Source organism: Epinephelus fuscoguttatus, linkage group LG11, assembly GCF_011397635.1.
Source record: "Epinephelus fuscoguttatus linkage group LG11, E.fuscoguttatus.final_Chr_v1".
Lineage (NCBI taxonomy): Eukaryota > Metazoa > Chordata > Actinopteri > Perciformes > Serranidae > Epinephelus > Epinephelus fuscoguttatus.
Window position 1 is genome coordinate 18,581,099 of NC_064762.1, and position 27,493 is coordinate 18,608,591.

Here is a 27,493-nt window from a genome sequence, read left to right on the forward strand (position 1 = left end):
GACTGTGGGTGAAAACCAGCCAAAAACAGCCGTTGAAAAATCCGTTGAGCAAGGGGGCGGTTGAGTTAACGTTAATTTCCCGCACTGTGTAACCGCCGTGAGATCAACCCCCGCTAGCCAGCTCTCTTTTTGACAGCCGGTGAGTTTGAACATTAATGGCTAACAGCTACGCTGACTCACCGTATGGCAGAAGTATAGTCGCTGTGTGTGTGTGTGTCTGCCGTTAACGACACGTTAAACACGACACTGAAGTGTGACTGTGAGTTTGTGTGTGTTTGTGTGTTTGAGTGTGTGTGTGTGTGTGTGTGCACTCTCTCTCACTGAAATAACGATAAAACATCGCTTTGCCCTCAGTCGACTCACATTTGCATCTGCATGTTAGGTACCATACCAGGTTTTCAACAAGTTTAAGGAAGTATACAAGCATTTAATGTGAGCATGTACATTTTGAATATGTTTAATGAACAGTATATCAACATCAAAACAAGATTGTGGACTTAATAACAAGAATATTAAGATATTCCTCATGGTCTAGATATCAAAAATCTTTATGGCCATTATAGTGACTTTTCTCATTTTGAATCATATACAGTTTATATCTTATAGGGAACACACGTACTGATTATGATGAATTATATAAGGAGATAAAACAAAATCTTACAAAATATAAAGTAACTACAAAATCACAACTGAAATACAACCATAAATTTAAAAAAAATCTTCATCCACTATTTATATTAAAGTAAATTTGGCCATGAACTCTTATCTCCTGCTAATATGCTACATTATTTTATTTTCTGCAGTTTTAATCTCAAACACAACCCTCACATTTGCATCTGCATTTTAGGTTGGAGCTGATCTGATACTAGATTTTGAACCAGTTTAAGGACGTATACAATTATTTAATGTGAGCATGTACATTTTAAATATCAATATACCAATATCAAAACAAGACGGCAGCCTTAATAACAAGAATATTAAAATGTTCTCATAGCCTAGATATCAAAATCTATAAAGTGACTTTTCCCAATTTGAATCCATATCGCCTTTGTTATGAGTAATACATACTGATTATGATGAACAATACAAGGATGTTAAACAAAATCTTACAAAATATAAAGTCACTAGTGAAATACAACCATAAATTCAAAATATCTTAAATGTTTTGTCGCTGCAAAGTATCCACTAGCTTTGATATCAAAGAGAATTTGGCCATTAACTTGCATTTCCTGCTAATATGCTACATTATTTTATTTTCTGAAGTTTTGATCTCAAACTAAAAGTATAAATAAAGGCTGACAAATACAGACACACAGTAAAAATTAAAGTGTAATGGAGTGAGACACACGCCCCACAGTAATTTACCTCTTAAAATCGTAGAAGAATATAATTGTTTAAATCTCGCATTTGATTTGAAAACCTTCTTGAGTAAGAATTTTTATTTTACTGTAATCACTTGTCCTGTCATTATGAACCATAATTTCAGTAACAAAGCAGTGTGAAAACTACAATAAGTGATAAGGCAAGGCAGGGCTATATGTAATTTATTTTTAAAGTGTCATGTACCATGGGCTTACAAGACACAACAAACATATCAAAAACAAGAGCAATACCATAATGAGAGCAGAAGAAAATGTAAAACGCCTCCATGCTTGTCAAAATCAATCATTTTCAAAGCAGATATGAACACAAGCCTGTTCCTTAGACATTACTGCTATAGTAATTTAGGCACATCTGAGACACAAACTGTGCTTTACACATCAAACATAAAACACCATCCTATGCTGTTGTTAGGCACTGGAAACAAATTGAGGTAATGGAAACACTTTGTGCATATGTAAAGCGCAATTCATACTTAGAGGCAATTGTAAAGTGGTTTATATAAACTTACAATTTTAAAAAGATAATTTATGAAGCTCATTTGTTTTCCTTTCAGGGGACTACATTCAAGGCTGTTATTTTACAATGGCCCTACTTGGAAGCAGAATGTGAATTATCTGTGCAAATAGGGAGAAATAGGGGTGTAAATATAGACAGTGCAGGCAGTGCTGTTGCACTGGGGCCCATGTTTGGTGGAGAATGGGCCCTTTTGAGTGATAGCCACCTTGGGAAAAAAAAAATGTGATCAAAGAAGAATTCTCATTCAATTAAAAACAGTGTCATTTGCTATATATGCCCTTGAAAAAGGCAAAGCCATCTCTGTCATGTTTACTTTTTTCTTTTTTTTTTTTAAATAGTCAGTTGCATCTATAACAAAATAATATGCTTACTCTGTAACTATAAATCAACAATTAGAATCGTTAAAGTAATAATTTCTTAAATTTCTTTGGTCTTTTTTGTTATATACAGATATGTGATGATGTTTCGTGGGAAATATGTATGTTAATGTTATTCAGTGTCAGTTCTCTGATCATGTGATGAGACATTATGTGTATGATAGCGTGCACTAGGGCCCGTCATAATAGGGTACACTGGGGCCAATTGCAACTACCTTAGCCACTGAGGGAAAACCTTCACATTCCCTTTCATTAGGAAAGTTGTTACTGTTGATGTAATGTAAAAGTGTAACACCTTATTCCTACAAAACTCGTATTAACCGTATGACACAAGATACTGAATACAGGTTCAACTTGTGTTTGACTGTCCATACCAGACTAGGGCTGCGGCTAAAACTTATTTTCAGTGATTAGTTGTTTGGTCTTTAAAGTGCTGATCAGTGTTTCTCAAAGCCCAAATATCTCGTTTTGTCCACAACCAGAGATATTCTGTTTATTGTCAAAAGGAGTGAGGAAAATAGAAAATATTCACATTTAAGAGGGTGGAATCAAACAATTTTGACTCCTTTGTCTTAAAATAATTAGTCAGATTGATTGATTATTAAATTGTTTGGTGATTAATTTAATAGTTGACAGCTAATCAAACAATGTTGCAGCTCTACCAGTCAATATTGGTCACTGGCATGTACTGGTTTGTAGTCCAGGTGTCATTGTAAGTACAAGATTATAATGTATTATGCCAGTTCATACTGTATGCTGTTCGGCAGCCCTTAACCGTTTTCTTTTTCTCGCTTTTGTTTGTGATGTTACACTCAATTCCAAACACGCAAAAAAAGGGCAGGGAAATCTATAAAATGATACCAATATCTGCATGAGTAGCACAACAGCATTTAACTTAACACTTGAGCCTATTTGATTAAACTTCTGCATAGTAACCTGTGCTCACCTTCGTACACCATGGCCAACAGTGTCAGACCTGCGTAAACCTACATTTTTGTGACACATAGCTTTTGTGGAAAAAAGAGTGACTACCTCTGCTTCTTGTACACTTAATGGGCACTCCAGTTAGCTGTTATTTTTTTGATCCCATTAGAGTGTTGCCTGCTAAAAAAGCCTGTGAGTTGATCAGGTCAAAGGGGTTTTGATGAGAAGCCTTTTTGTTTTAAATAAAGTGAAATACCAGAAGAGGGGAGCTGTGGAGGTCTTGGAAATAGTTTTCAACCAAACCACACATTGCATGGCACAGGACATGTAGGAGGACCTTCGCACAGATGTACTTTGGAGTCACATCAATATTTTGTCATCAGATGTTGCCCCAGTGTAAACACCAATTTTTTTCCCAGACCTTTCATTACAGAGTTGCATTTCAGCCTGAGGACAGGGAGTCCACAGGAGGACCAGACTAAGCAAGTTGTAGCTCTCTGAAAACGCTTGCTCGGCAGGCAGAGGATAGGTGGAGAGTTTGTGTGTTAAAGGAGTTGAGGGGCTGGAGACATGGGAGGGGGCTGAAATGCTTATGAAGCAGGGCCTGGGGACCTTAAGTTTCTGTACTGTCAACAAACAGTAGATTATTGGTGCTGTGCTGATGGACTTTTAAATCATTAAGGTTATGAACACTGCTGAGATGATGCTGTGCTCTTGTTTGGTCTGTGCAGTTTGTGTATTTTTTAATTTGTGTTGATGTTTTTAAAATAGAAAAACTTGAATAAAAACTAAAAAAAAACAAAACCAACAGATCCAAATCTCATCTTATCCACAACTTAAGTGAAACTTAAATGCAGGCCAAAACATTGGTGGAGACCTCTGTTAAAGCAATAGTAGATGGTAATGAGGGCAGAACAAAAGCATGTTTACTTTGCTGAAAGGCCCACAGCAGGGGTTTATTGAAAGAAGCAGATAAAGTGTTACCACACAACTGTTTTTCATCATTAAGACCAATCAATACAGTCTAATCAATAGATTTTTACGATAATGCTCCACCATTAGGAGAAGTTATGTACTCTGGTCTGCTCCACTTCATATGGCTTTCTTATGGCCCATTAATCTCTCTGCTGTTTTCTTGTTCTCAGAGGAGCTTATTCAAAAGAGATACAGTCTGAACTTTCACATGACTGCCCTGTCACTGATTTCCACTAAATTGATTTTTCCTGCAATAATGCACTTTCAAAAATACAGCACAGTCTGCGTGAAATTGCTTAAAACATAAAATGTGCAGCAAGATTTGCGTCAGATTTGGCCAGTTCTGACGTCAGGGCACCCTCGACATTTTCAGCCGCTCAGATGAAATGCTCCATAAGCGTACTGTTGCATGAGACGGCTGTGTGGTGAGCCGAAACACCTGTTTAAACAGGGCCTTTAACGTTAACTGCCGCCCTCCCCCCGTCCGTGGCCTGTTTTGAAACCGGAGTGGTGAGTCACTCCTCTCTCGGTTTAGAAAAACAGATCCGGCCAGGCTGGGGCTCGGCGGGGGGATGGGAGGCCGGCGGTGGATGAACACCGGAGGTGGACGCAGCTGGACTCCCACTCCTAAAGACCCCACATCCTGACAACGGCCAGTCGTGTTCCCATAGAGACCTAGGCTGATCTGAGAGAGGGAAAAAACACCGTCAGAAGGAATTAATACGCGATTTTTCCCAGCATAGTAATCTTTGGAGCAGCCAATCAATTGATCATATTCAAAAAAAGGAGAACCAAGAGTGCAGATCTGCCAGTTCCCCAAAATGGACCGCAACCCTTGTGGTAGCCTATCTTTGTTCTTGTTATGTCCAGGGGTGGAAGCATTCCTGAAGCACCAATGTGTTATATGCTTTTATTTTCTACTTTTTCAGTGAGAAAAGAAAACATTCACCAAAACAGATAATGCTTATTTTCATTGTCGATTAATCCGTCAAATATTTTCTCAATTAGCCTAATCTATTAGTTGTTTGGTCAGTAAACTGTTGATCAGTGTTTCCAAAGACAAAGATGAAGCCCTCTCATACCTTGTTTTGTCCACAACCTAGAAATATTCAGTTTACTATCACAAAGCAACAAAGAAAATAGAAAATATTCACATTTAAGAAGCTGGAATCATTTTATAGACAATGTTGACTCTTTTATTTCTTAAAAATGCTCAGATTTATTGGTTAAATGAGTTATTGGTGCTTAATTTAATAGCCTACTTGACAGCTAATCAAACAGTGTTGCAGCTCTGCCAGACAATATTGGTCACTGGTTTGTAGTCCAGGCTTCATTGTAAATAGTCTCCTAGATTATAATGTATTATGCAAGCTCATATGCTGTTTGGCCAGCCCTTAACTGTTTTCTGTCTTTCTTTAAGTTGGGAAGTTACACTCATTTCCAATAATGTATATAAAAGAGTGCAAATAAAGGCAGTAAAACCTATAAAATGATTTCCAGCAGCATTGTCTTTATGCAGATGATATAATCAGTGGTAAAATGTTAAAGAAAGAAAGGTCAGCTAATTAGACTCGGCCATTATAGTGAGGAAAATATATACAGATAAACCTATACAACATTAACTTATTATTTTAAACCCACAACTGGCTCTAGCATCCTCTATAGCAGGGTCTCAAGCAGGGACTCACTAGAGTAATGCTTCCTCTTACCAAAATGCTACCTCTTCCTACTCTACCCCCTCCTCCCCTGTTTCCCGCCAAAAAGCCTTGGGGGGGTTCGAATTCTGCCCTTTTCTGGTAGGGTGAATCAATGTCTCCATGACAACCGTTGCTCTGGACGACAAGGGATGCTCGGGGTGCTGCCGCAACAACAGCATGCCGTGCGCAATGCGGCAGCGCGTACCACTCTTTGATCCAACCCCGAAAAGACTAATTTTTAATTATGTTAATGCTGAAAGCTTACAGGTGGTACAGAGAGCGAGTCGCATTACATTAAATTAAACAAGGAACAACGTAGCATCTTTGGAGAACAATCGCAGCGACAACATACATGACACACAACTTGCCAACGCTGCAGTTTACGCATGAACCACAAGATGGCGGCATTGTATCCTGAATAAACCCAGGTCTACAGGGAACCAGGAAGGAAATATTACAATGTAAAATATTTGTCACCAGAAACACAGGACGTCAAATTTGGTACAGTTTACATTGTTGCTGCTTTATCCACAGAAAATACGCACGTCGCGTTGAAGCCTCAAGCCGCGAGCAGACCCCTTCACTTTGTTCCTGTCCTCGTAATTGATAAAGTTTCATTTGAACAGCCTCTTATTGCTAGAAAGATGGCGGCCCCGGCGGCGAATGAAACTGTGCATGGAGTTCCTCCTTCACTGTCTGCTAAAGTGGTTGGGTACGTTGACAACTTTGTCACTATGTTTAATAATGTCGCTAACTATACTGCTGTATCAAAAGGGCTCCATAAAGTTAGGACTGTCGTGTTCAAACTAGCAGTAGCATTAGCTTGTTGCTAACAGACATCCACGAAGTTGCTAATCACTGAGTGTAAGGCTACATGCTAGCATACGACGTTAACTCAGTCAGCTCAGACAAATGTATATTTTGACAGCTTAGTTGTACCAGTTAGTATTTTTGGAGTTGAAATGACTGCAAAATAAGGGCTAGCGTTAATTTTACATCTTGCTAGGTTAATTGACGTTAGCTTGCTAGCTTACAAGTGCATACACCTGCTGTAGTATGTAGTGTCAGTGTAACGTCAATGGCTCTGTCGTTTCTCTGCAGGTCATTTGCCTATTTCACAGTGAAAGACAGATTGCCGACCATCCTGACCAAAGTTATAGACACAATACATCGCAACAAAAACAAGTTTTTTGAAGAATATGGAGAGGTATGGATTCTTATCGATCAGCTGGATTCTAGTTGTCCTGAGGCTCATTTGAAAACTTGAAATTGAGCTTACATGTCTTTCCTCTTTATGTTTATACAGGAGGGTATCGAGGCAGAGAAGCAAACAATAGGTCTGCTGTCCAAAATGAGGAATGAGCTGCAGACTGATAAGCCAGTAATACCACTAACAGATGGCCTGCAAGACACAGAGTCCTGGAACCAGTACCTGGAGAGACAACAGAAACTGCACGGAGACCAAGAGCCTGTCAGCTGGTTCAAGTCTCCATGGCTTTATGTGGAGTGCTACATGTACCGCAGAGTACAGGAGGCCCTCTGGCTCAAGTAAGAGGCAGTCTTGTCTTTTCATAGGAACTATTGCTGCCGTGATTCCTGCTTTTGAGTACATGTCTTTTTCCCCCCATGCAATATATTGCATTATTTCTTAGGTCAAAGTCAAAATGGTGGGGCAAGTCATTTTATATGATGATAGACCATTGTATTGCAGAACAATGGCAATTTGAGCCATCAAGTTCTTTCACTCTCAGTTGTTCTCAGAAAAATGTGACATGAAATTGCTTCATATGCTGCAAAATTTAGTTTTACTATTTTCATAAAAAGTGTTTAAGGATATTACATCATCATAATGTTTGCTTAATGATAACAAAAGTAAATATTGGAATATTGTGGCATTAGAAGTAAATACACCCTCTCTTGTTCTTTCATATTTTGTTCTAGGTCATGATTGTATTTTGCTTTTTTCCAGTCCTCCCATCAGTGACTATGATGTCTTTAACGAGGGAAAGACTCAGAGCTATTTTGAGTCTCAGCAGGCTGTGATGGCTTTATGCACATACACTGAGGGCATTAACAAGAATTTGGAGGAACTTTCCAAGAATCAGCTGTTTGAGCATTTTGACAAACTGCTGCAGGTAAGTTCTTCTATACCAGCTCAATACATGACAATTAAAGCTGCACTAAGCAATAATTTTATATCAATAGTGGTTCAAACGATGATATGTAATGTGAACAGGTTGCTTGTATTGACAAACCCACAGATTTGATTACCTGCCTCTGCAGCTCCCCTCTCTTAAGCGTCTTTTAGAATTTTTTCATGGCCCTCAACTTCGAAAGTCAGAGAGTGATACAGCAAGTATTGTGTCAGTCCTGTGTAACTGTACTCCTCATTTTCTGTAACCAGTAAAACATTATACCATGGTGGAAAAGCTAAGTAGCTAGCCTCTGAGTAAAATTTAACAACTTAATGCTTCATCCACACACATTGTCACAGTGTAGGAGAGCACATCCCTATTGCCAGATGACTGACAACTTTGTTTGGCTTTTTTTTGTATCTAGCCTTACCATAAAAGCATGGTGGAGTTACCAAGTTAGCTAGCTACCTAGCCAGCTGCAGTCAACATGGCAGTTTTGGATGGGGGAAAGAGTCAGGAGTGTGTCTGGATGACACACACCTTAAAATTTATGATTAACATTATTGAATGTTATGTGTTATAGTGTCAGAATGGGTGCCACTATTTCTATTAAGAGAAAATAAGATGTCAGAACAGTAGCCACCACCTTACAAAACATACTAGATGTTAACCAATGAATAAGTTTTGCTGATTATACAGCGCTCATTAGGATGTTTTACGAACTAACGAAAGTCCATGACTGAGTGAATGCCACCACTTCCTGTTTAAAATGAAAAGCCCTCCAACAGTTTAGGCATTGTTCAGCCATTTACAAGACTCTGATGCAGTCATGTTTTCAGTCTGACCGCTCTCATCAACCCCCTTTCTGACCCCTGAAAGTTTTAGTGAAAAACTGTGACAGATGATGAATGGGTTAAGTCAAACAAAATATTCTGTCCATTCATCTATATTCTGTACCATTTATCCTGTTTATTTGGGTCAAAAGTGAACACATTACAATAGGCTGACATTTCTTTCTTTTTTTTAATTGACTCATACTAGGTTTCTCTGTGGGGGAACAAGTGTGATCTGTCCATCTCTGCCGGCCAAGAAAACTCACAGAAGACCAGTCCGATAGATTCCCTCAGCAGCCTGCAACCATTCATCCTGGTGAATGACACCAACATGGTATGGTCAACTCTTATTTCAGCCCAGAGGCCTGGACAGTCTGAGAAAACCACTGGGGTCAGAGTGGACATTGTTCTAGACAATGCTGGCTTTGAGTTAGTTACTGACTTGGTCTTAGCAGATTTCCTGGTCTCCTCTGGCCTTGTCCATGAGGTCCACTTTCATGGCAAATGCTTGCCGTGGTTCGTCTCTGATGTCACAGCTAATGATTTTCAGTGGACCATCCGGCAGACCATGACGGCCAATCACAGGTGGATGTCAAAGAGTGGTGTCAAGTGGAATACCTACCTGAAGGAAGGCGTGTGGTCCTATCATGATCATCCTTTCTGGACGCAGCCGCATGAGTTCTGTGACATGGCGGCTGATGCTCCAGACCTGCATGCGACCCTGCAGGGGGCAGACCTGGTGCTTTTCAAAGGCGATCTCAACTACAGAAAGTTGACAGGGGACAGGCAGTGGGATCACACAGTGGGCTTTGATACTGCGCTACGGGGTTTTGGGCCTGCGCCACTGTGTAGCCTGAGGACTCTTAAGGCCAATGTTCAAGTAGGTCTGCAGCCGGGCCAAGCTGAGAAGCTCACCTCCCAGGATCCAGACTGGATGACCAGTGGCAAATACGCCGTCATTCAGTACCACAACTCAAAGTCAGAAAAGAAAGACTGAGGATCTCACTGAGAAGACGTGGATTCAGAGGAACATTTCAGTAAGAAGTCCCTCAAGAAGGAGTTACCTTTAAGCCATAAGACCGTTAAGTTACACGAGGTTGTTAATGATGTCTGTGTTCCTCATCATCAGTTAAGTCTTCATAATGTTTGATACAGAAATACGCAGTAACAAATGTTTAACAGGTATTTTCACAACATTTGTACCATGTCTTACTTAAAATGTTAGCACTTTAAGATCTAAATGTTTTCCCATGATTTGAACACAGTTGTTTACGACGACACGTTTATCCTCAGAAGTAACATACCAAGATTGCTTTTTATCACAAATAGCTAATGTGTTGTGCTCAGTTGTATTAAGTCATATAGTGTTTACAGGTTAATGTAGATGCTGTTAACAATCACGGAGTAAAAATTGGGCTTTTTAACATCTCCAGCAGCAATACTTTTCTTTTTGCATGCAGTTGAGGAGAGTGATGATAGATGTAATATATAGTTATTTTTATTTCAGCTCAGCTCAGGTTGTTCTACTGTTGCACTCAGTGTCCTTGATATATGCATGCATCAAAACATGCAGATAGCCATTTAAAGTCACCTAAGGGAGATCACAAAATAATTTGGTAACCGCTTTGCTCTGTTTGAAAGATGGCAGACTGTTATTGGGGCAGTGTAATAATAACAGTGATGATGTGTGCTTGTGTAGATTAAAATGGCAACCCAGACCTCTGTATCTGCATAGATAAAAATGGATGTCCCTGTGCACACTGTTATGTCATCTAAATTGACAGTGTCAGTACTTCAGAGGTGATGTTAACTGGATTCTTCTCAGTGCTGCTGGGGGAGATGATATCATTTTCATTAATGGGATAATTTGATTTAATAAAGAATTGTATTGACTTCTGTTTTTCCCCACTGTCGTACTTTACAAGGATGAGAGATGGAGGATGTGGGTATTAATGACATTTGACATAGTGTATGAATCCAGATTTATTAATTGCAGTCAACACTGTGCCAGTGCAGGAACAGCATTTCTGAACCAGTTCACCAAAAAGCACCTGTACACCAATAATAATGCATCAGTAGATAGTTTCAGTCTTCACCAGTAGTGTGACAGTTTTCATAGATATTTTAACACAGTGTTTGACCTTTTGGTACTCAAGGTCAGGGTGGACCTAGAAAAACAGCTGGAAATGCTGCAACACGTGCACTACAATTCCAGAATGAGCTCGGAAAACTGAATGGCATAATTTATGCTGCTGACAAGCTTTGTGAATGTCGTCTGTCATAAAGATTAGTTCAATTACGGCAAGAAGCAGCCTTATCTTGAGCCATTTAGGTGATTTTAGTTATTTCATTTCTTAACCTTCATTTTCCTGTTTTCTAATGTAACAGTGTCTTCATTTTACTCCAAGGGAAATGCCTAAAAAAATATGTATCATCATCAGGGCTACTTGTTTTCCACTTGACCTGACATGTCCTGAAAATTGGGCTGTTTACTCAAGAAAGATGTTGCACAGAGAAAGGAAAATGAAGTCCCTGTGCCAAATGTTCAGGTTGTCCTCAGTGGGGAGGTTGTTGCTTGTGATCTTTATCTCTATGAATTTCTTGCATTATTGACTGCATGACTGTATCACAAAGAAATAAGTATATTTTAATTCAAGACCCAACTTATTTGATGATTTTTATCATCATTTGTATCATTGGATCTGAAATTGATCATTTTAAAAATGACTTTGTTCAAATGTGTGCTCTAAATTATTATTTCCCCATTGAGCTCCTGTTGTAACTGGTTTTATTTTACACTTTATTTTGCCACAAGTGTTGGGAAATAATCCTTACACTTACAGTTTATTAGTTTTCCTAGTAGTGTTTCAGCTCAAGGTTTTTTTTTTTTTTTTTTTTTTTTTTACCTTGACGCCATGTCCCCAAACATACAAGGACTCATGGGATCCCTGACAATCACAGACCTGGAACTTTTGTGCAGTAAACATGAACATTGATTTCCTAAGCCTTTATTTGCATAGATACTCTGCCCCTTTGCTTTGATTGGTTCATATATAATGTCCTGTTTAATCTCCGGCTTGACCTGATAAAGTAATGATTCACTGGTCCATACTGTGATCCTGTAATATGTTTTTCAATGAAATGTCATGAGGAAAATGTAAAGAAAAACGTTCCTGTATTTTTTTGTAGTTTAAAAAAAAAATACTTAAGTTCAAGCAGCATCCGATTAAAATAGCCACCGATCCCCTCATTTGGGATTGATTGTGTAATTATTGGCTGTTGGAATGAGATTTGACCTCCTGCTTTGTTTGCTGTGTTATGGTGACCTGGCAGTAAAACACACTGCTGTTTGGTTATCGACTTGGCCACATCTTTAATTTGTTTATCCTCTTTTTTAACCTTTCCACCGTTCCCATTGTATCCAATGAGCCAGGCTAGATAGCTGAGAGTCAGAGAGAGGAGAGAGGCAAGCAGAGAGAGAGGAGACTCAAACAGTGTCAGTGTTGCACGGCAGATGAGAGGATGATTCATGTGTGAGAGGTGAGTAATGTATCATGGTGGATTTCTGCCTTTTTTTAATAGCCACTGTTGTTTAAAACTATTGTCCTAATGTTTCTCATTTCCCGAGTGATTTGATTTACTGCAGTGTCTCAGGTGTATCCAATAATGTGGCTACAAATAGACTGCTCATACGTCATGCTGGTAGCATGCTGAGTATCAGATAAATTAAACAGCTTACTAGGAGTTTACAGATGTTTTAATCTGTGCACCAGCTGCAACTGGGAAGAGCTTTTCAAAATTAAGAAAACAGGTGAAATAAGAAGAGAGCATTTTATAGGGGTGTGAGAGAGAGAGAGAGACAGGACAGGGAAGTTTTTTGGGAATCACCATTTCTCTGTCCATCTTCCTCTCCCCCCTATAGAGTAGATGTATCAGAGGAAAAGAGGGAAACGCTCTGCTGATTTAAAAAAAAAAAAAAAAAACTGAAGGAGATTGGGAGGAGTCTTTTTGTTTTTTGGACCTTGGTGGGTGGAAGCTCAAGGCAGATAGGGCAAAGGGACTGGAAGAATAGTGGACCCTTCAAGTTCCCTGACAGGCTTTATCAGTAAAAAGGCAAGAGAGACAGAGAGAGGGAGAGCAGCACTCGTCTTCAACCCCCCACCCCCCACCCCCCTTCCTCCCAGCAAATGGGAGAGCAAGTCTAAATCATGTTGCATATCAGTGCTGTTGTGCTGTGATGTTGCTCAGGCAGAGCCCGGCGCAGAGCAGGCAGCCTTGTGGACCAGCATTCAGACCCAGGATCAGCCCAGCCTTCTCAGAGCTGGAGACCCTCTCTCCGCAACGTCCCTCGTCTCCACCTCGTGCCCCCTTCAGTGACATGTATCCCGAAGAGAGCCGGGGGTCTGGAGGGGTAGCCACTGTGGACTTTCTAGAAGGGACATATGACTACGCCGCCCCCACCCCTGCCCCGACTCTTTACAGCCACTCCACCACTGGCTACTACTCTGCTCCTCTGGACGCCCACGGACCACCCTCAGATGGCAGCCTTCAGTCCCTGGGAAGTGAGCCGAACAGTCCTCTCGTGTTCGTGCCCTCCAGCCCCCGACTCAGTCCCTTCATGCACCCACCCAGCCACCATTATTTGGAAACCACCTCAACACCCGTCTACAGGTGAGGGAATTCAATTTTGCTTTATTGCCCGATCACCAGAGTGTTTATCTGTGGGGAAAAAAGTTTTTTTATAGACTGCATCAACAAGTATGAATCACTGCTTTTATTTTTTTTATTTTAGAATTAAGTGAAGTTGGTGTTATTTTTGCCATTACCTCTGCTTCAGTCTGAGTGCTTGGTCAGTTTTAGTGATTATTTAACTGAAAGGAGAGGTGCGAAACATAAATAGACCCGTCACATTTGTTTCTCTAGCATGTTTATTTTGCCCACTCTGTCATAATTTGAGCACAAAGTTAAAAAATAACATTTAGAGGAAATCTTTTCATAATTATTTATTTTTTTACTCTATTTTCTGTACTGTGTTTCCTGTTGGCTTTTTGCCACAAAACTAGATTTGATATCTTTCACTCCTGTATTATGGCATTGGCATTCTGTTCAGTCATCACCATGCAGTTATAAACATAACATAATTATATAACTGCATTTTTTTTAATCTTTTGCTTTATACAAAACATTGCCACTATCTCCATAGAAAGGATCAAGCTTTGCCCTGGTTTCTAATTCCAGAGATTAAGGACTTTGTCAAAGACCTTGAGAGAGGAACAATACGTAATAACAACACAAGTACATGTACAGATTGCTTCCTGGCTCAGGTGGAAAATAGCACTCTGCTTTTGTCTCTGCCACTGTCTATTTAAAGCTGGGGTGGTAAATGTTTGAATTGTTATTAGTTGTTGCTGGCTCCAACTTTTTATGATTAAAGACATTTGTTGGAGTAGTCCTGTTTTATTTTATTGCAAATGCACAATACGTGACATAATTTAACGGAGCCAAAATCCACATCCTGCTGCAGGTCCAGTGGTTCATCCAGTCAGCAGCCAGTTTCCAGGGAGGACCAGTGCGGCACCAGTGACGAGGCATACAGTATGGGGGAGTCGGGGGCTGGAGCCAGGGCCGTGGGGTTTGAGATGACAAAAGAGACGCGTTTCTGTGCCGTGTGCAGTGACTATGCCTCTGGGTACCACTACGGGGTGTGGTCCTGTGAGGGCTGCAAGGCCTTCTTTAAGAGGAGCATTCAGGGTAGGTAACCCGTCTGCTTTAGTGTTGTCATATCACTGGAATTTCTTACTTTGATCAAATATTGATATTTGATAGAACTTCTGATAACACATAGGGAAATTAGTATTGAGGACATACAAATAAAATTAGGCTAAACAAGGCTGTTATATGACAACACCAACTTTTAATTCCTTGCTAAGTAGCACAGTAGAGCACAAGGGTTGTAGTAAACAGAAAACAAGTATTAAAATCAGAATTGATATCAGGGTTCCCACGCAGTATGGAAAAGTATGGAATTTGATTTTTAGTGATTTCCAGGTCTGGATAAGTATGGATAAAAGAGAAGAGAGTATGGAAAATTGCTTGCGTTTCCAGACTATTGCCCCTGTTCTGTTTTCTAAAATGTCTAATTCAGAATTCATAGCTCTTCCCCAGGTGCCTTATAACTGCACCAAATCTGGACATCTGCAACCAGATTAGTCTGAAAGAAAACTGGGAAATATCTTTGAATTGCACATACACATAGTATCAGAAATAATAAAATATGAAACTTGTCTGTACATTTATGAGTTATGCAGTGATGTAGTTATCAGAAAAATAAACAGACTACCATTTCTGTGTAAGGAATCCATTATGGTTGCATTCACAGTCGTTTCCATAGACAGTGAATAAGCAAGGCTGTGCAGACGCAGTGAAAATTAACTTATTTAAGTTTTTCAAGTAATTTAGTTTTTAATTTATAAAAGAGACTAAAAAAATGTGGAGGAACAACAGTAAAATATTGTTTATTCAACATGTTAAGGGGAAATAATATGAGTATGGTTAGCAACCGTGTACTTCCTTCCTTAAGTTTACTTCCTCTTGGTGCAGAAAAGGTTGACAGTGGAACGTTGGCCAACTTTTGCCAACTTTTTTGCCAACTCTTTGTGTTGATGTTGCTGTGTATTTCACTTAATTAGCATTTATTTTCTTGTATTTCACTTTGAGAATATTCCTACAGTGCTTGGAAGGTTACCTTTTGCTTTACAGCCAGTATTTAAAAAAAACTACAACTCCCAGAAGGTGGAGCTCCTACCACCAGAGTCGCACACATAGGTGTATTGCATACAGCTGATAAGACTGAGAGTGGTTACTTTTACCAGCTTGTCCATTGTTGCCTCATGTATGCTCTGATGAAGGTCGACCGAAAGCTCAGCAATAAAGTGAGACACTGCGTAGATGTAAGTGTGTGGAAATCTTTTTCTTCCAATCTGGAAGGTTACTTTTGAAAAGTAACAGGTTGCAGATTACTAGTTATCTTGTTAAAATGAAATAAGTGATGGGACTTTTTTAATTACTTCATCAAAGTATTGTTACTTATTACATTTAAATATTTTTTGATTACTTTTCTAAAAATGTTTTAAACAGGGCTATAAAGGGGCGCTGGTGGCTTAGTGGTAGAGCAGGCGCCCCATGTACAAGGCTGTTGCCGCAGCGGCCCGGGTTCAACTCCAGCCTGTGGCCCTTTGCTGCATGTCACTCCCTCTCTCTCCCCCTCTTTCACGCGTATCTGTCCTATCCATTAAAGGCTAAAAAGCCCCAAAAAATATCTTTAAAAAACCCCCCCCAAAAAAACAGGGCAATAAAGCTGAAAAATGTATGGAACAAAGCTTTACCAAAAAAGGTATTTCTGCACTGTGAATAAATGCAAAGCAACAGAATGAATATCAAATTCTACATATAAATCTAAAAGAATAAGTTCTGATGTAACGCCTTTGTGTCAACGGCATTTTGATTTGTTTTCTCAGTAACTATAACTGATTACAATTACATTTTGTCATTTAAATACACTGCTTAAGAATTAGTATTTGCATTATTATGATATTATCACATCAGTGGCATAAGATGGTTTAAAATGACAATAATATTGTCTATTGCAGCTATTTCTGAGAAAGTGTATCGCAGACGTCGTCATGACTGCCTTAAACCTTAGCAGAGAAATAAGCAGTCAAAGTGGAGCTTCAAAAAGGAGAAAAGAAGTGAAAATACGTCATAAATTGCGACGTTCTGAAACAGATTTTAATGTAAGGGAGCTGAGTTTAAATTTCTGTTTTCACTCAAACATTTTTCCTCTGTTTGCTTCTCATGTCTTTCTTGCATCATATAACCTCCGTGTTCTGCTGCCTCTGTGCACAAATAAAAACTTCATCTGCCGTGTGGCTTAGTCATGTTGGTGACATGATGCTTCAGCACATTGCAACGGAAGACTGGTCTGATAAAGAAACCAAAAGTCTCCATGGCAATGACAAAGCCAAGATGCCACGTTTTAATTTTCTACATCTCAGATCCATTTAAAATGGGAATAGAGTGTTCCCGGCTCCTTACTAAATAACATAAATCTGAGCTGAACACTGGAGTCAGGGGGCTTGAAGTAATAGATTTTTTTTTTTTTTTTCTATTTCAGGTCACAATGACTATATGTGCCCAGCAACCAATCAGTGCACTATTGACAGGAATCGGAGGAAGAGCTGCCAGGCATGCCGTCTTAGGAAGTGTTATGAAGTGGGCATGATGAAAGGAGGTAACACGAGCAGACAGCAGACTTCCCATCTTTTCCAAGACCTGTCTTTTTTAAAAAAAATTTGCTTTATTTTACATGATGTTTTTTTGCAATTTGCTATCTTTTACTAAATTCGGTTGCATTATTATTCATTCATTCATTCATCTTCTAACCGCTTCATCCTCTTGAGGGTCGCGGGGGGGCTGGAGCCTATCCCAGCTACATCGGGCGAGAGGCAGGGTACACCCTGGACAGGTCGCCAGACTATCGCAGGGCTGACACATAGAGACAAACAACCATTCACGCTCACATTCACACCTATGGACAATTTAGAGTTATCAATTAACCTAGTCCCCAATCTGCATGTCTTTGGACTGTGGGAGGAAGCCGGAGTGCCCGGAGAGAACATGCAAACTCCGCACAGAAGGGCTCCCACGTCCGGGATCGAACCGGCAACCCTCTTGCTGTGAGGCGAGAGTGCTAACCACCACACCACCGTGCCGCCCGCATTATTATTGGTTATCCCGTTTTTACTTGTTTCATTTTTGGTTAAATTGTTCTATTTATTTTTCTGTTTGCACAATTTAGTTCTTCTGTGTATTGTTTACCTTATTTGATCGCCCACATTGTAACAAATTCCAAAACTAATAGCCTCTATCAAGCTTGTTGCTGAGAGGATTGGCACAAATATGAGAGTGCTGGTGGATGCAGATAAGCTTGAGACTAACTTTAACGTGACCTTGAAGTGATTTCCTCTTAAGGAGTACAGCCACTGATTAAAACCCACCCACATTTTTGTTTTCATACTTCTTAAATCACACAGGCATCCATAGAATCTGCACTGCTGGACTTTGTCGTAGAAACAGGGTGTGAAGTTGCGTGTGAGCGATGAAGCCTGATGAGTTTGTATGCCGCTGTGTGTATGGATGTTTGTGGGTTTTTTTCTGTGTATGTTATTTTGTGTTAAACTCCCTGGTGTGTGCTTCAGGTGTGCGTAAGGACCGCGGGCGTGTTTTGCGGCATGACAAACGACGGACTGGCACATGTGGCAGGGACAAGGCCTCTAAGGACCTGGAGCATAGGACAGTGCCCCCTCAGGATGGGAGGAAACGCAGCAGTGCCTATGGTGAAGAAGGAAAATCACCGCTGCTTGGCATGCCTCCTGACCAGGTACTTACCTTAATGTGGTGCAAATTGTTTTCCAGGATTAAAATTCGAATCTGAAATAAATATTAGGAATCATCTTCCAGGTTCATAAATATTCGTACCTTCATACCAAATTCTGGCAATGTAGCAAGTGGATGTTGAGCGATATTTGTAGTTGCTTTAAATCAGTTTGAAGCGCAGCAGCTTATAGTTTCCTGTTTCTCTGCTGTTTCCCAGGTGCTCCTCCTGCTCCAGGGTGCCGAGCCTCCCATGCTGTGCTCTCGTCAGAAGCTGAGCCGACCCTACACCGAGGTCACCATGATGACCCTGCTCACCAGCATGGCCGATAAGGAGCTGGTCCACATGATCACCTGGGCCAAGAAGCTTCCAGGTACTGCTCAGTGGTAGTCACACCACCAGTAAATACTTAGTTGTTTTTCAGCAGTACAAACTATCTCACATTGACTGTATAATGCAGTATGTTTTCCAGACCCATTTTTTAAGGATATAAAGGTACATTTATAAGTTCTGACACTGCTGGATGCGTTTACTTGTTTTGAGGTATTTGCATACATTTTCAAATCAGAAAATACTGTCAACAGCCATAAAAAAAAATCGATTTTTGACATGTATTTAGCACAAAATGAGGCTATGGATGATTTATGAACAAAACCCTCAGTCAAAACCTTCAGAATATGAATAAAACTGGTAGGTTTGGTGTATGTTAATGCTACTGAAGTGAAGATTTTTGTCTCAGAGTATGGAAAAAAACTAATTTTGAGAAAAAGGCCCTTATACATATTTATTGTAAAATTCCATAAATTTTTAGATAAAAAAATAAGAATAAAGAAATTGCGGTTTTCACCATGCAACTTCCTCAGTTAATTACCTACATTATTATTATAATAATAATAATAATTATTATTATTATTATTATTATTATTATTATTATACATTATTTATTTTTATTTATTTAAGTTTCCTGAAACTTCATGATGTAATTAAATATGCAGTTTCTGCTTGCTTTCTACTGTTAACTAACCAGTTTTCCAGTTCGTTCCTGATGTCAAACATGACAAAAGAAAAAAAAACAGAAAGGCATGCTCGTCTACTGCAGAGACACAGCTCTAGTTTATTTGTAAGACGAAATGTTTTAAACTTCAAAACTCTCACGTTTAAAAACACCTGCAGACACTTGCTAATTTTTGGTGGAAAAGCTACAACAACCAATTAGTATATTTTTCTGTAATGAGGCCCCTTGTCAGAACAGTAGCAGCTCTTCTGTAGATTGTGAGAGGACAACTACAACTCATTTGCTTTTCCTGCATGTGTAATATTTTCTCAGCCAATATGTAAAACAAAAGTTTATTGAACAAATTCAAAGTTGCATTGAATCCAGACCAAACGTCAATAATATATGTATTTTATTTAACAGGCCTCTTTGTCTCACTGTCACTGCCACTGTTACTGAAAGCATAAAAAACAAAGAAAGTTAATGAATGTCTTTCTTCACAAACTGCCGGGATCACTCTTAAGATCATAAATGTGTTGAATCGTAAGACTCCAAATGAAAAGCCTCTCATGCTGTGTTCACATGGAATCAGACAGAGGGCAGACGGACAACACTTTCTGGACGACATGGGGAAAACAGTCTGATAGAAGGGCAGGACTCTAAAATGAATAGAATTAAATATATCAAATAAATTATATTGAGTTTTTAGATCACCCGTTTTTGCCTTGTGTGAAGGAGGTGGCAAGGTGGCAAAGAATTAAAATATTTTAACTTTAGACGGCAATGCCCTCTATGGTTATCGTTGTCGGTCATCTAATTTTACTGTCCTTCTCTCGTCCACTAAAATGACAGTTTGCCATCCACTGTCATCCTGACAATGCGAACGCAGCATCAGTGCAAACGTAATTTTCTCAAGATTCACTAACATTATCAAGTCTTTTGGCCGGAACAATAACTGCCTGGTTTAATACAATTCTTACTTAGATAGATATCAGAAAGATACTTGCCCAGTAGTAACATATGTGCGCGCATATTGTCCAAAATTAGCTGTAGTGTCAAAAGCTTGGAAACAGAGTCTTTCTTAAACATCCAAATGTACAGTTGTGCTGTGTGACAAGGATTTCGGGCCTCAGTTTGAGTGCTTAGGAAACAGCAAAGTGATGGGAGACCTTTTATAGTGGAGGCACACACACACAAATGCAGAGCCATTACAGCGATGGTTATTACAGTCATCACCTTTGAGAGGATTGTTTGGCCAATCTTCTGGCACCCCATAGAGCCTAAATGCAGCATAGGACACATCACCCTTTTGCATACACACACAGACACACACACAAGCTCCCCAAGTGAGTAAATCCTGATTTTGAGGTATTACCACCCTGTGCGTCACTAAAAGCCCAAAGGCACACAGTTTTAATTGCGAGGGGTCCCAAACAGGGTACAATGGGAGTGAATCGGCTGTAATTACATATGAATTGAAACAGCTGAGTGCCAGCGATAAGGCTTCGTATGAGAGCAGAGAGATTGCAGATGGTTTTATTTAAGTAGCCATTCCCTGCCAGAAGACAAGGGGCTTGCATTTTTTTATTTTTATGAGTGGGATGAAGGTGCACAGAAAACATTTAACTCTGGGAGTGTTAATATTCCACACCATGCTGCACTTAATGCCCACCACCCCATGTAATCAGCACTGATACAACAACACTTACTGACACCAGCTTCTTTTGTTTGTGTTTGGTCTTCTAAATAATTGCTATGATCAGGATGAAACACATCTGGTGTTTTTACTGACAATTATACTGTCTTAACCAGTGAGTAGATCTGCAACGATTAGACTAATTAATTCGTTTATCAACAGAAAAATAATCTCATACTATTTTGAAGGTTGCAGGGGGGCTGGAGCTTATCCTAGCTGACACTGGGCGAGAGGCGGGGTACACCCTGGACATGTCGCCAGACAGTGCTGAGACAGACAACCATTCACACTCACCTTCACACCTATGGGCAGTTTAGAGTCACCTAAACCTGCATGTCTTTGGACTGTGGGAGGAAGCTGGAGAACCCAGAGTAACACACACTGACAAGGGGAGAACGTTTTATACCCAGAACCCTCTTTGTCGCTGTGAGGTGACAGTGCTAACCACCATCATCATCATCTGCTTTAATTGATTAATGGTTAGAATTATTTTTCATGCAAAAATGGCAGGAAAAGCTTTTTTCAGCTTGTAAGAAATGTTGATTTCCTATTTTTCCTCTATTTTAATTAAAATTAAATGAGATAAGATAGAACTTTATTTATCCCGAGGGAAATTGTGCAGCAATTGCAGCACATACTAAACTGAATATCTTTGGGCTGTGGACTGACAAAACATTTAAAGACATGACCTTGGACTATGAGAAAATTGGATGGACATTTTTCACTAACGGTTAATCGAGAAAGTTAGAATGAAAATAATCATTAGATAGCCTGAGTGTCAGACTGAAGCTCCCAGAACCTTCAGTCTGACATGGCTTCCATTGAAGATGATTTACAAGGGGGAGGGAATTTGATTTTTCCCTAACCAATCAGCAGAGATCAACGACTCACCCAGAATCTGATGTCATTAGTATCCATGCCTCGGGGTGCCGGAAACAAGCGAGCATTGCCCGTTTAAAATGTCTCCATCGTCGTGCACACCCAGCTGCATCGCTGTTAAATCCAGTTTAGCAGCTTCCTTAATTTGGTCCTCCATTAACGCGAGTAGTGGCGAAATACCTCGATAGCATCGTTAATGTGGTCTGTAGGATCTGTAGCGGTCACCATTGTTGCTATCCTCACCAGTTACCCACTGGTGTACAGCTTGACATCAGTGTGGTGCTGATTGGCTAATCGCTAGACCCCCGCGTTCACTGGTCCGTCCATCGTTTGGACGAGATAAATCGCAAATTCACTGAAGTATGCCAGACCAGAGATACAAGCCTACTCAGTTGAGTTGGCGGGGTCTATGGTCTGGAACCGGGCTAATCATTAGATGCAGCCCTGCTTGAGAGGTTGTTAGTCAAAGAGCTGATATCCCTTCGAGACAGCTGTTCAAAACTCTAAAAAGTGTAACTCTCTTCTCACTGAGTTGATCACCTTGATTTGTTCACAGAAAAGCTTGTTAAAATGCACTTTGTGTGTGTTTTTGTAGGTTTCCTGCAGCTCGGCCTTCATGACCAGGTGCAGCTGCTGGAGAGCTCCTGGTTGGAGGTGCTGATGATCGGGCTCATCTGGAGGTCTATCCACTGCCCCGGCAAACTCATCTTTGCCCAGGACCTCATACTGGATAGGTAGCCAGGAAAACTTACCTGACTTCTCTGTGACATGCATCTTTCTCTACTTTTTCCATTTCTTGGTTCCTTCTCCTTATTTCTCTACCTATCTCCCACTCTCACACACATCTTAAGAGTGATACATCAGCATTGTAGATTTTCCATTTCACACCTTTCCAGCCATTGTGTCACACAAACTCATCCGCCATGGAGTGAAAGACTAATTACATGTTCCCCATGGAGAGGAGTGCAGCCTCTCTCTCACCTGAAATTCTCCCTCATCATTACAGTGCTGAGTTTGCAACCAGGGAAGAGATTTAATCAAAGACTCAATGCAAGGAATGATGAAAAAGGAAGAACGATGACGAGAGAAGGAGGCGGAGGAGAGGGAGCCAAATGATGAACAGAGAGAACAAAAAAAAATAGAGATGCAGGGAGACATGAGACATGGCTGTTTTCTGCTTTGCAGGCACAGCCTGTTCCCTCCATTTCCCCCATGTTCAAAGTAAACAAGCTGGCCAAACCACAGTATCTACCTCAGAGAGAGAGAGAGAGAGAGAGGGAGGTGCAGACACAGAGAGAGATGAGGGAGACAAGCACGCAGACAGGCAGAGCTTTTACCCTGTGATGTGTCTGATGGTCCCATTTGATTCAAAAGTGTATTACGGAGTATTATCTCTAAAACCTGGTCCCTGTGTAAGTGTCCTCACCAATTGGACATGATGACTAAAATGCTGTAGGTCAGGGTTGATAAATTCCCTTAGCTCTGTGCTGTCCAAGTTTATCTTGCACTTCAACCACTGGATATTATCCGTCTTTCCATCACTTTTCAACTGTGCTGACAAATGGAGCGTCTCAGTGATTCAGTCCATTAGTTGTTTATCTGGCCACTCTTTGGATAGCTTCATGGTCACAGATTAAGTCAGATTTTTTTTTCTACTGATTGTGCACTGCAGCTCAGAACTTGTTCTCTGTCTCTGTCAAATGTACTTTGACTTAAGTGTTGTATTCACATTTATTTATGTGTGATTTCAGAGAAATCCAAACTCTAAAATCTAAACTGTCCTGTTTTCATTCATCGTGCTCTCCAGGACCGAAGGCAACTGTGTCGAAGGCATGGCTGAGATCTTTGACATGTTGCTGGCCACTGCCTCCCGCTTCCGCTTGCTCAAACTCAAACCCGAGGAGTTTGTCTGTCTCAAAGCCATCATCTTGCTCAACTCTGGTGAGGCAACATGTGTGAGTGTGTGTTTACACTTTTAGTCTCATTCTAATGGAACATTTTTCCGAGAAACAGATGCCTGGAAACACTTTGGTCAACTGAGACACTTCCCTAATGAAAACATAAGCTCTCTATCTTAATGTTTTAATTGCAGTTTTGCTTGCAGGCATGCCGCTGTGTCGCAGGTTTCAGTTTCTGTTCCAGAGAGTAAATATTAACCAGTGTCAATCTACACCCACAGAGGTGTAGCTCTTAATGTTGCTCAGGCACATTAGGTGAACAGAGTGTTCTGGAAAGGCCTGTACCGCCAATATGCCCAATAACTGTTCCCATGACAACATGAGGCAGCACAGAGGGCTGTGTTTGTCCCGGAGATTGAGATATTCTATATGGGAAACTGAGGAGACTGAAATACCATTGTGATGACACTACTGGCACAGCTGCCAGAGCCGGATGAATGTTTTGATTACTGTGTGGGCAATAGTACTTCTGCAATTAATGCTCTGCTCATATATGCATGTGTGAGTCAGATCTCTTGTCAAGGTCAAATCATGTTTGTTGTTGTTGTTTTCAGCTTGAATCTGTCGCACGTTGAGTTTTATCACATTTGCACGAGCATGTCTATCTGAGGTGTGTTACGCTGTCTGAAGTTTGCGTTTAACAACAGAAAACTCCATTAGATGGAAAAATTTGCAGTGAGCTGATGTATTTCCTCTGTCAGGTACCTTCTCTTTCTGCACCGGCACAATGGAGCCCCTCCACGACACCACAGCGGTGCAGAACATGCTGGACACCATCACAGATGCTCTCATACATCATATCAGCCAGTCGGGATGCTCGGTTCAGCAGCAGTCGAGACGGCAGGCCCAGCTGCTGCTTCTGCTCTCACACATCAGGCACATGAGGTGAAATTGAAAAAAGGTTTCTTATTTTTAACACATTAAAAGTCTTTCAACATGTTCTGCTGAGACCTCATGCTTCAGTAATCCACAGGGGTTCTTTGAGGTGGTAGGAACTTCAAAGATGAATGCTTTAAAGGGTTTGGGTCTTTTTTAGAAATGTAATTGTCTCTTTTAAAGGTGATCTGGTTTTAGCATGAATCATCTGTAAAAGTCAGGCAGATGCTTTGTCTCATCTCCTGACTATATTTTATTCTGTGATGTTTGTAGATTATATAAAGTAATTTACAGTATATAGACTACAGTAAGTCATTTATTTAGTGAAAATTGTGAATCAAGATAATTCTCTGAAGAGAGAATTGAATAAAAACCTGAGCAATAAATACATTATTGAAGAAAAAGCAAATGAAGAGCAAAGCACTGAAAAGTTAGTGCATGAATAAAATCAAAATAAGTTAGTTTGCTTGAGAATAATGGAAGTATGTTTTCCAGAAGGTATTAACAAAATTACAAAAACTGTGCAGCACCTTCAGGGATGTAGAAAGCAGCCTGTAGCCTCCCTCATCGACCGACTGATTCATGAACTCCGTCTCCTTTTTGTTTACACTCCCTGCAGCAACAAAGGCATGGAGCATCTCTACAGCATGAAGTGCAAGAACAAAGTGCCTCTGTACGACCTGCTGCTGGAGATGCTGGATGCTCACCGCATCCAACGCCCTGACAAACCAGGTCAGACCTGGTCCCAGGCTGATGGAGAGCCTCCCTCCACCACCAGCACCAGCAGCAGCGGTGGTTCCTCTTCTTCAGCTGGCTCCAGTTCAGGATCCCGAGTCAGCCACCAGAGCCCGAGCAGAGTGCCCACAGTCCTGCAGTACGGTGGGTCCCGCTCTGACTGCACCCACATCCTATGAGACGGCAACATCTAAGGGTCAAAAGTCATTTTTATGGGGGATGTGTGTCGTACAGAATGAGAGGGGTTTGGGAATGAAATATAAAAGTTGTATTTGAATTCATTTCATGAGATAATTATTTATGAATTAAGTCATTTTATAGTTGTAGCTGTTTGGGAGAAATTTTCCTTGTGCTGCGTTTTCTGTCAGTCTCTGCCAGCTTTACAGTACAGCTTATTATTTACAGACGTCAGCAGCTCATATTTTGGCGATCTGTCAGCTACAGTGATTTGAAATGATGAGCAGCTAATTGTCTTTTCATTCGCCTCGACCAAAGTGCACTTCCTCTTGGGTTTAAGGGGCTATTGGGCATTATAGTAACTTTTACATATTAAGGCTGATTATTCGCTAAAATATTATAAAACTGGTTCAAATGAATGTGTAATTTATTTTGTGTTCAAATTTCAACAAAGACAAAAACATCAGGTATCGTGTCTCTTGCACACATGTAGTTTTAAACTTGATGTATTAGGGGAAAAAAATGATTTCAGTGACGTAATATGAAATGAACAGTGGCTGAGGAAATATCTGTTGAATTCTGAATAGCTAAAAATTGCACAATTAAATCCCAGAGCGCTGATTACATGATGAAGGAAGCCAGTCTTTATTGTTGGGGAACTTCATCCTGTTGTCAGTTTTTTGTGTATAGTAGGTTGTTCTTTATGCTTACTTGCACCAAAGTTAACTTAAATGTGCGTGTGCGTGTGTGTGCGTGCAGCAAAGCGACTGTGAGAGAGAGAGTGAGAGAAATCCCAGCCAATGAGCTATGAGCCTCACCAAGCTGATTTTAAGCCTAGATTTTTGTCTTGATGCAGTTGTCAACCGGTTACTGTTCATCCACTAATTCAGTGATTACATGTTAAGTTTGGCTGGATTTACACACCTCCCAAAAAACCTAATTATCATAACATATGTGCACTTATGCAGGTGTTTTTATTTCTGTTTGAATGGACCAAACTTGGTCTGATTGTAAAGAAGATATCTGATTCGGATATGATCAGGTGTTTCCTTAATTAGCTGCTAAACACTACTAAGTACTCATTTAATTGATTTGCTTCATTAAATGTTAGAAAATAGTGAGAAATGTCACCAGAGCAGAGTGACATATTCAAAGTTTTTACTGTCCAACCAACAATCTAAATCCCAAATCTATTCAGTTTGTGATGACATACCACAAAGAAAGGCATAAAAATCCTCGGTGTGTTGAGGCAAAAACTGAAATAGCTGTTACCGGGGAACATTTGACATTTGTGCTTGAAAAGTGACTAACTCGTACTTACAAATATACAGGCAATGAAAATGTGTTGCCAGGGTAGAAAAGATGTGACATTACAGTGAAGTTTTAAAAGAATACTTCAGGGGCGTTGGTGGCTTAGTGGTAGAGCAGGCGCCCCATGTACAAGGCTGTTGCCACAGCGGCCCGGGATCGACTCCAGCCTGAGGCCCCTTGCTGCATGTCTCTCCCCCTTTCACACTTCACTATCCTATCAATTAAAGGCAAAAAATGCCCCAAAAAATATCTTTAAAAAACAAAAAAGGACTTCAGCTGCAAAAAGACAATTTGTACATCAGTTACTCACTGGTGATGAAGTCACAGTGAAGGGAAAATCCAAAAGAGGCAAACATTTTTCGTGAATTGAAGTAATTGGGGTCCTCGATTAAGAACAGAAAAATTGTATCAGAACATCCATTTATAAACTCTCACACAACTTGCACAGCATAATTCAAGCCTCCATACAGGATTTAAAAAAAAACCCAACAGATTTGGCCTCTTGAGCCGTTCAGTGTCAGTCCAGTCAAACTTGAACTGAATGTCATTTGTTACTGTGTATAAAAATAAAAGCATTCATTCAGGAAAATATTT

At 40.2% G+C, this 27,493-nt stretch overlaps 2 protein-coding genes across 4 annotated transcripts; both read left to right on the forward strand.

Moving 5' to 3' along the window:
* The first annotated feature begins 12 nt into the window (after positions 1 to 12).
* On the forward strand, positions 13 to 10,732 carry armt1 (acidic residue methyltransferase 1). 3 transcript variants are annotated; one of them, XM_049590347.1, is made up of 6 exons: positions 13 to 139; positions 6,407 to 6,584; positions 6,974 to 7,079; positions 7,179 to 7,420; positions 7,842 to 8,007; positions 9,049 to 10,732. In XM_049590347.1, the coding sequence occupies exons 2-6, from the start codon at positions 6,517 to 6,519 to the stop codon at positions 9,835 to 9,837; spliced, it is 1,371 nt and encodes a 456-aa protein (XP_049446304.1). In that variant the 5' UTR covers positions 13 to 139; positions 6,407 to 6,516; the 3' UTR covers positions 9,838 to 10,732. The 3 variants fall into 3 exon arrangements, with proteins under 3 accessions (XP_049446304.1, XP_049446303.1, XP_049446305.1); XM_049590346.1 differs by having other exon boundaries at positions 47 to 139; positions 1,937 to 6,584; XM_049590348.1 differs by lacking the exon at positions 6,974 to 7,079 and having other exon boundaries at positions 47 to 139; positions 1,937 to 6,584.
* Positions 10,733 to 11,898: 1,166 nt separating this feature from the next.
* On the forward strand, positions 11,899 to 27,435 carry esr1 (estrogen receptor 1). Its single transcript, XM_049590344.1, has 10 exons — positions 11,899 to 12,380; positions 13,089 to 13,511; positions 14,365 to 14,591; positions 17,014 to 17,130; positions 18,098 to 18,279; positions 18,493 to 18,646; positions 22,438 to 22,576; positions 23,650 to 23,783; positions 24,502 to 24,685; positions 25,296 to 27,435. The coding sequence occupies exons 1-10, from the start codon at positions 12,370 to 12,372 to the stop codon at positions 25,588 to 25,590; spliced, it is 1,866 nt and encodes a 621-aa protein (XP_049446301.1). The 5' UTR covers positions 11,899 to 12,369; the 3' UTR covers positions 25,591 to 27,435.
* The last annotated feature ends 58 nt before the right edge of the window (positions 27,436 to 27,493 follow it).

What these genes read in the sequence shown, in the direction of transcription:
- armt1 (XM_049590347.1), top strand. Translation starts at nt 6,517, where the DNA reads ATGGCGGCCCCGGCGGCGAATGAAACTGTGCATGGAGTTCCTCCTTCA. An exon ending in CTGTCTGCTAAAGTGGTTGG is followed by an intron (nt 6,585 to 6,973) that starts GTACGTTGACAA and finishes GTTTCTCTGCAG; the next exon opens with GTCATTTGCCTATTTCACAG. An exon ending in TTTTTGAAGAATATGGAGAG is followed by an intron (nt 7,080 to 7,178) that starts GTATGGATTCTT and finishes ATGTTTATACAG; the next exon opens with GAGGGTATCGAGGCAGAGAA.
- esr1 (XM_049590344.1), top strand. An exon ending in ACCTCAACACCCGTCTACAG is followed by an intron (nt 13,512 to 14,364) that starts GTGAGGGAATTC and finishes ATCCTGCTGCAG; the next exon opens with GTCCAGTGGTTCATCCAGTC. An exon ending in TCACACATCAGGCACATGAG is followed by an intron (nt 24,686 to 25,295) that starts GTGAAATTGAAA and finishes CACTCCCTGCAG; the next exon opens with CAACAAAGGCATGGAGCATC.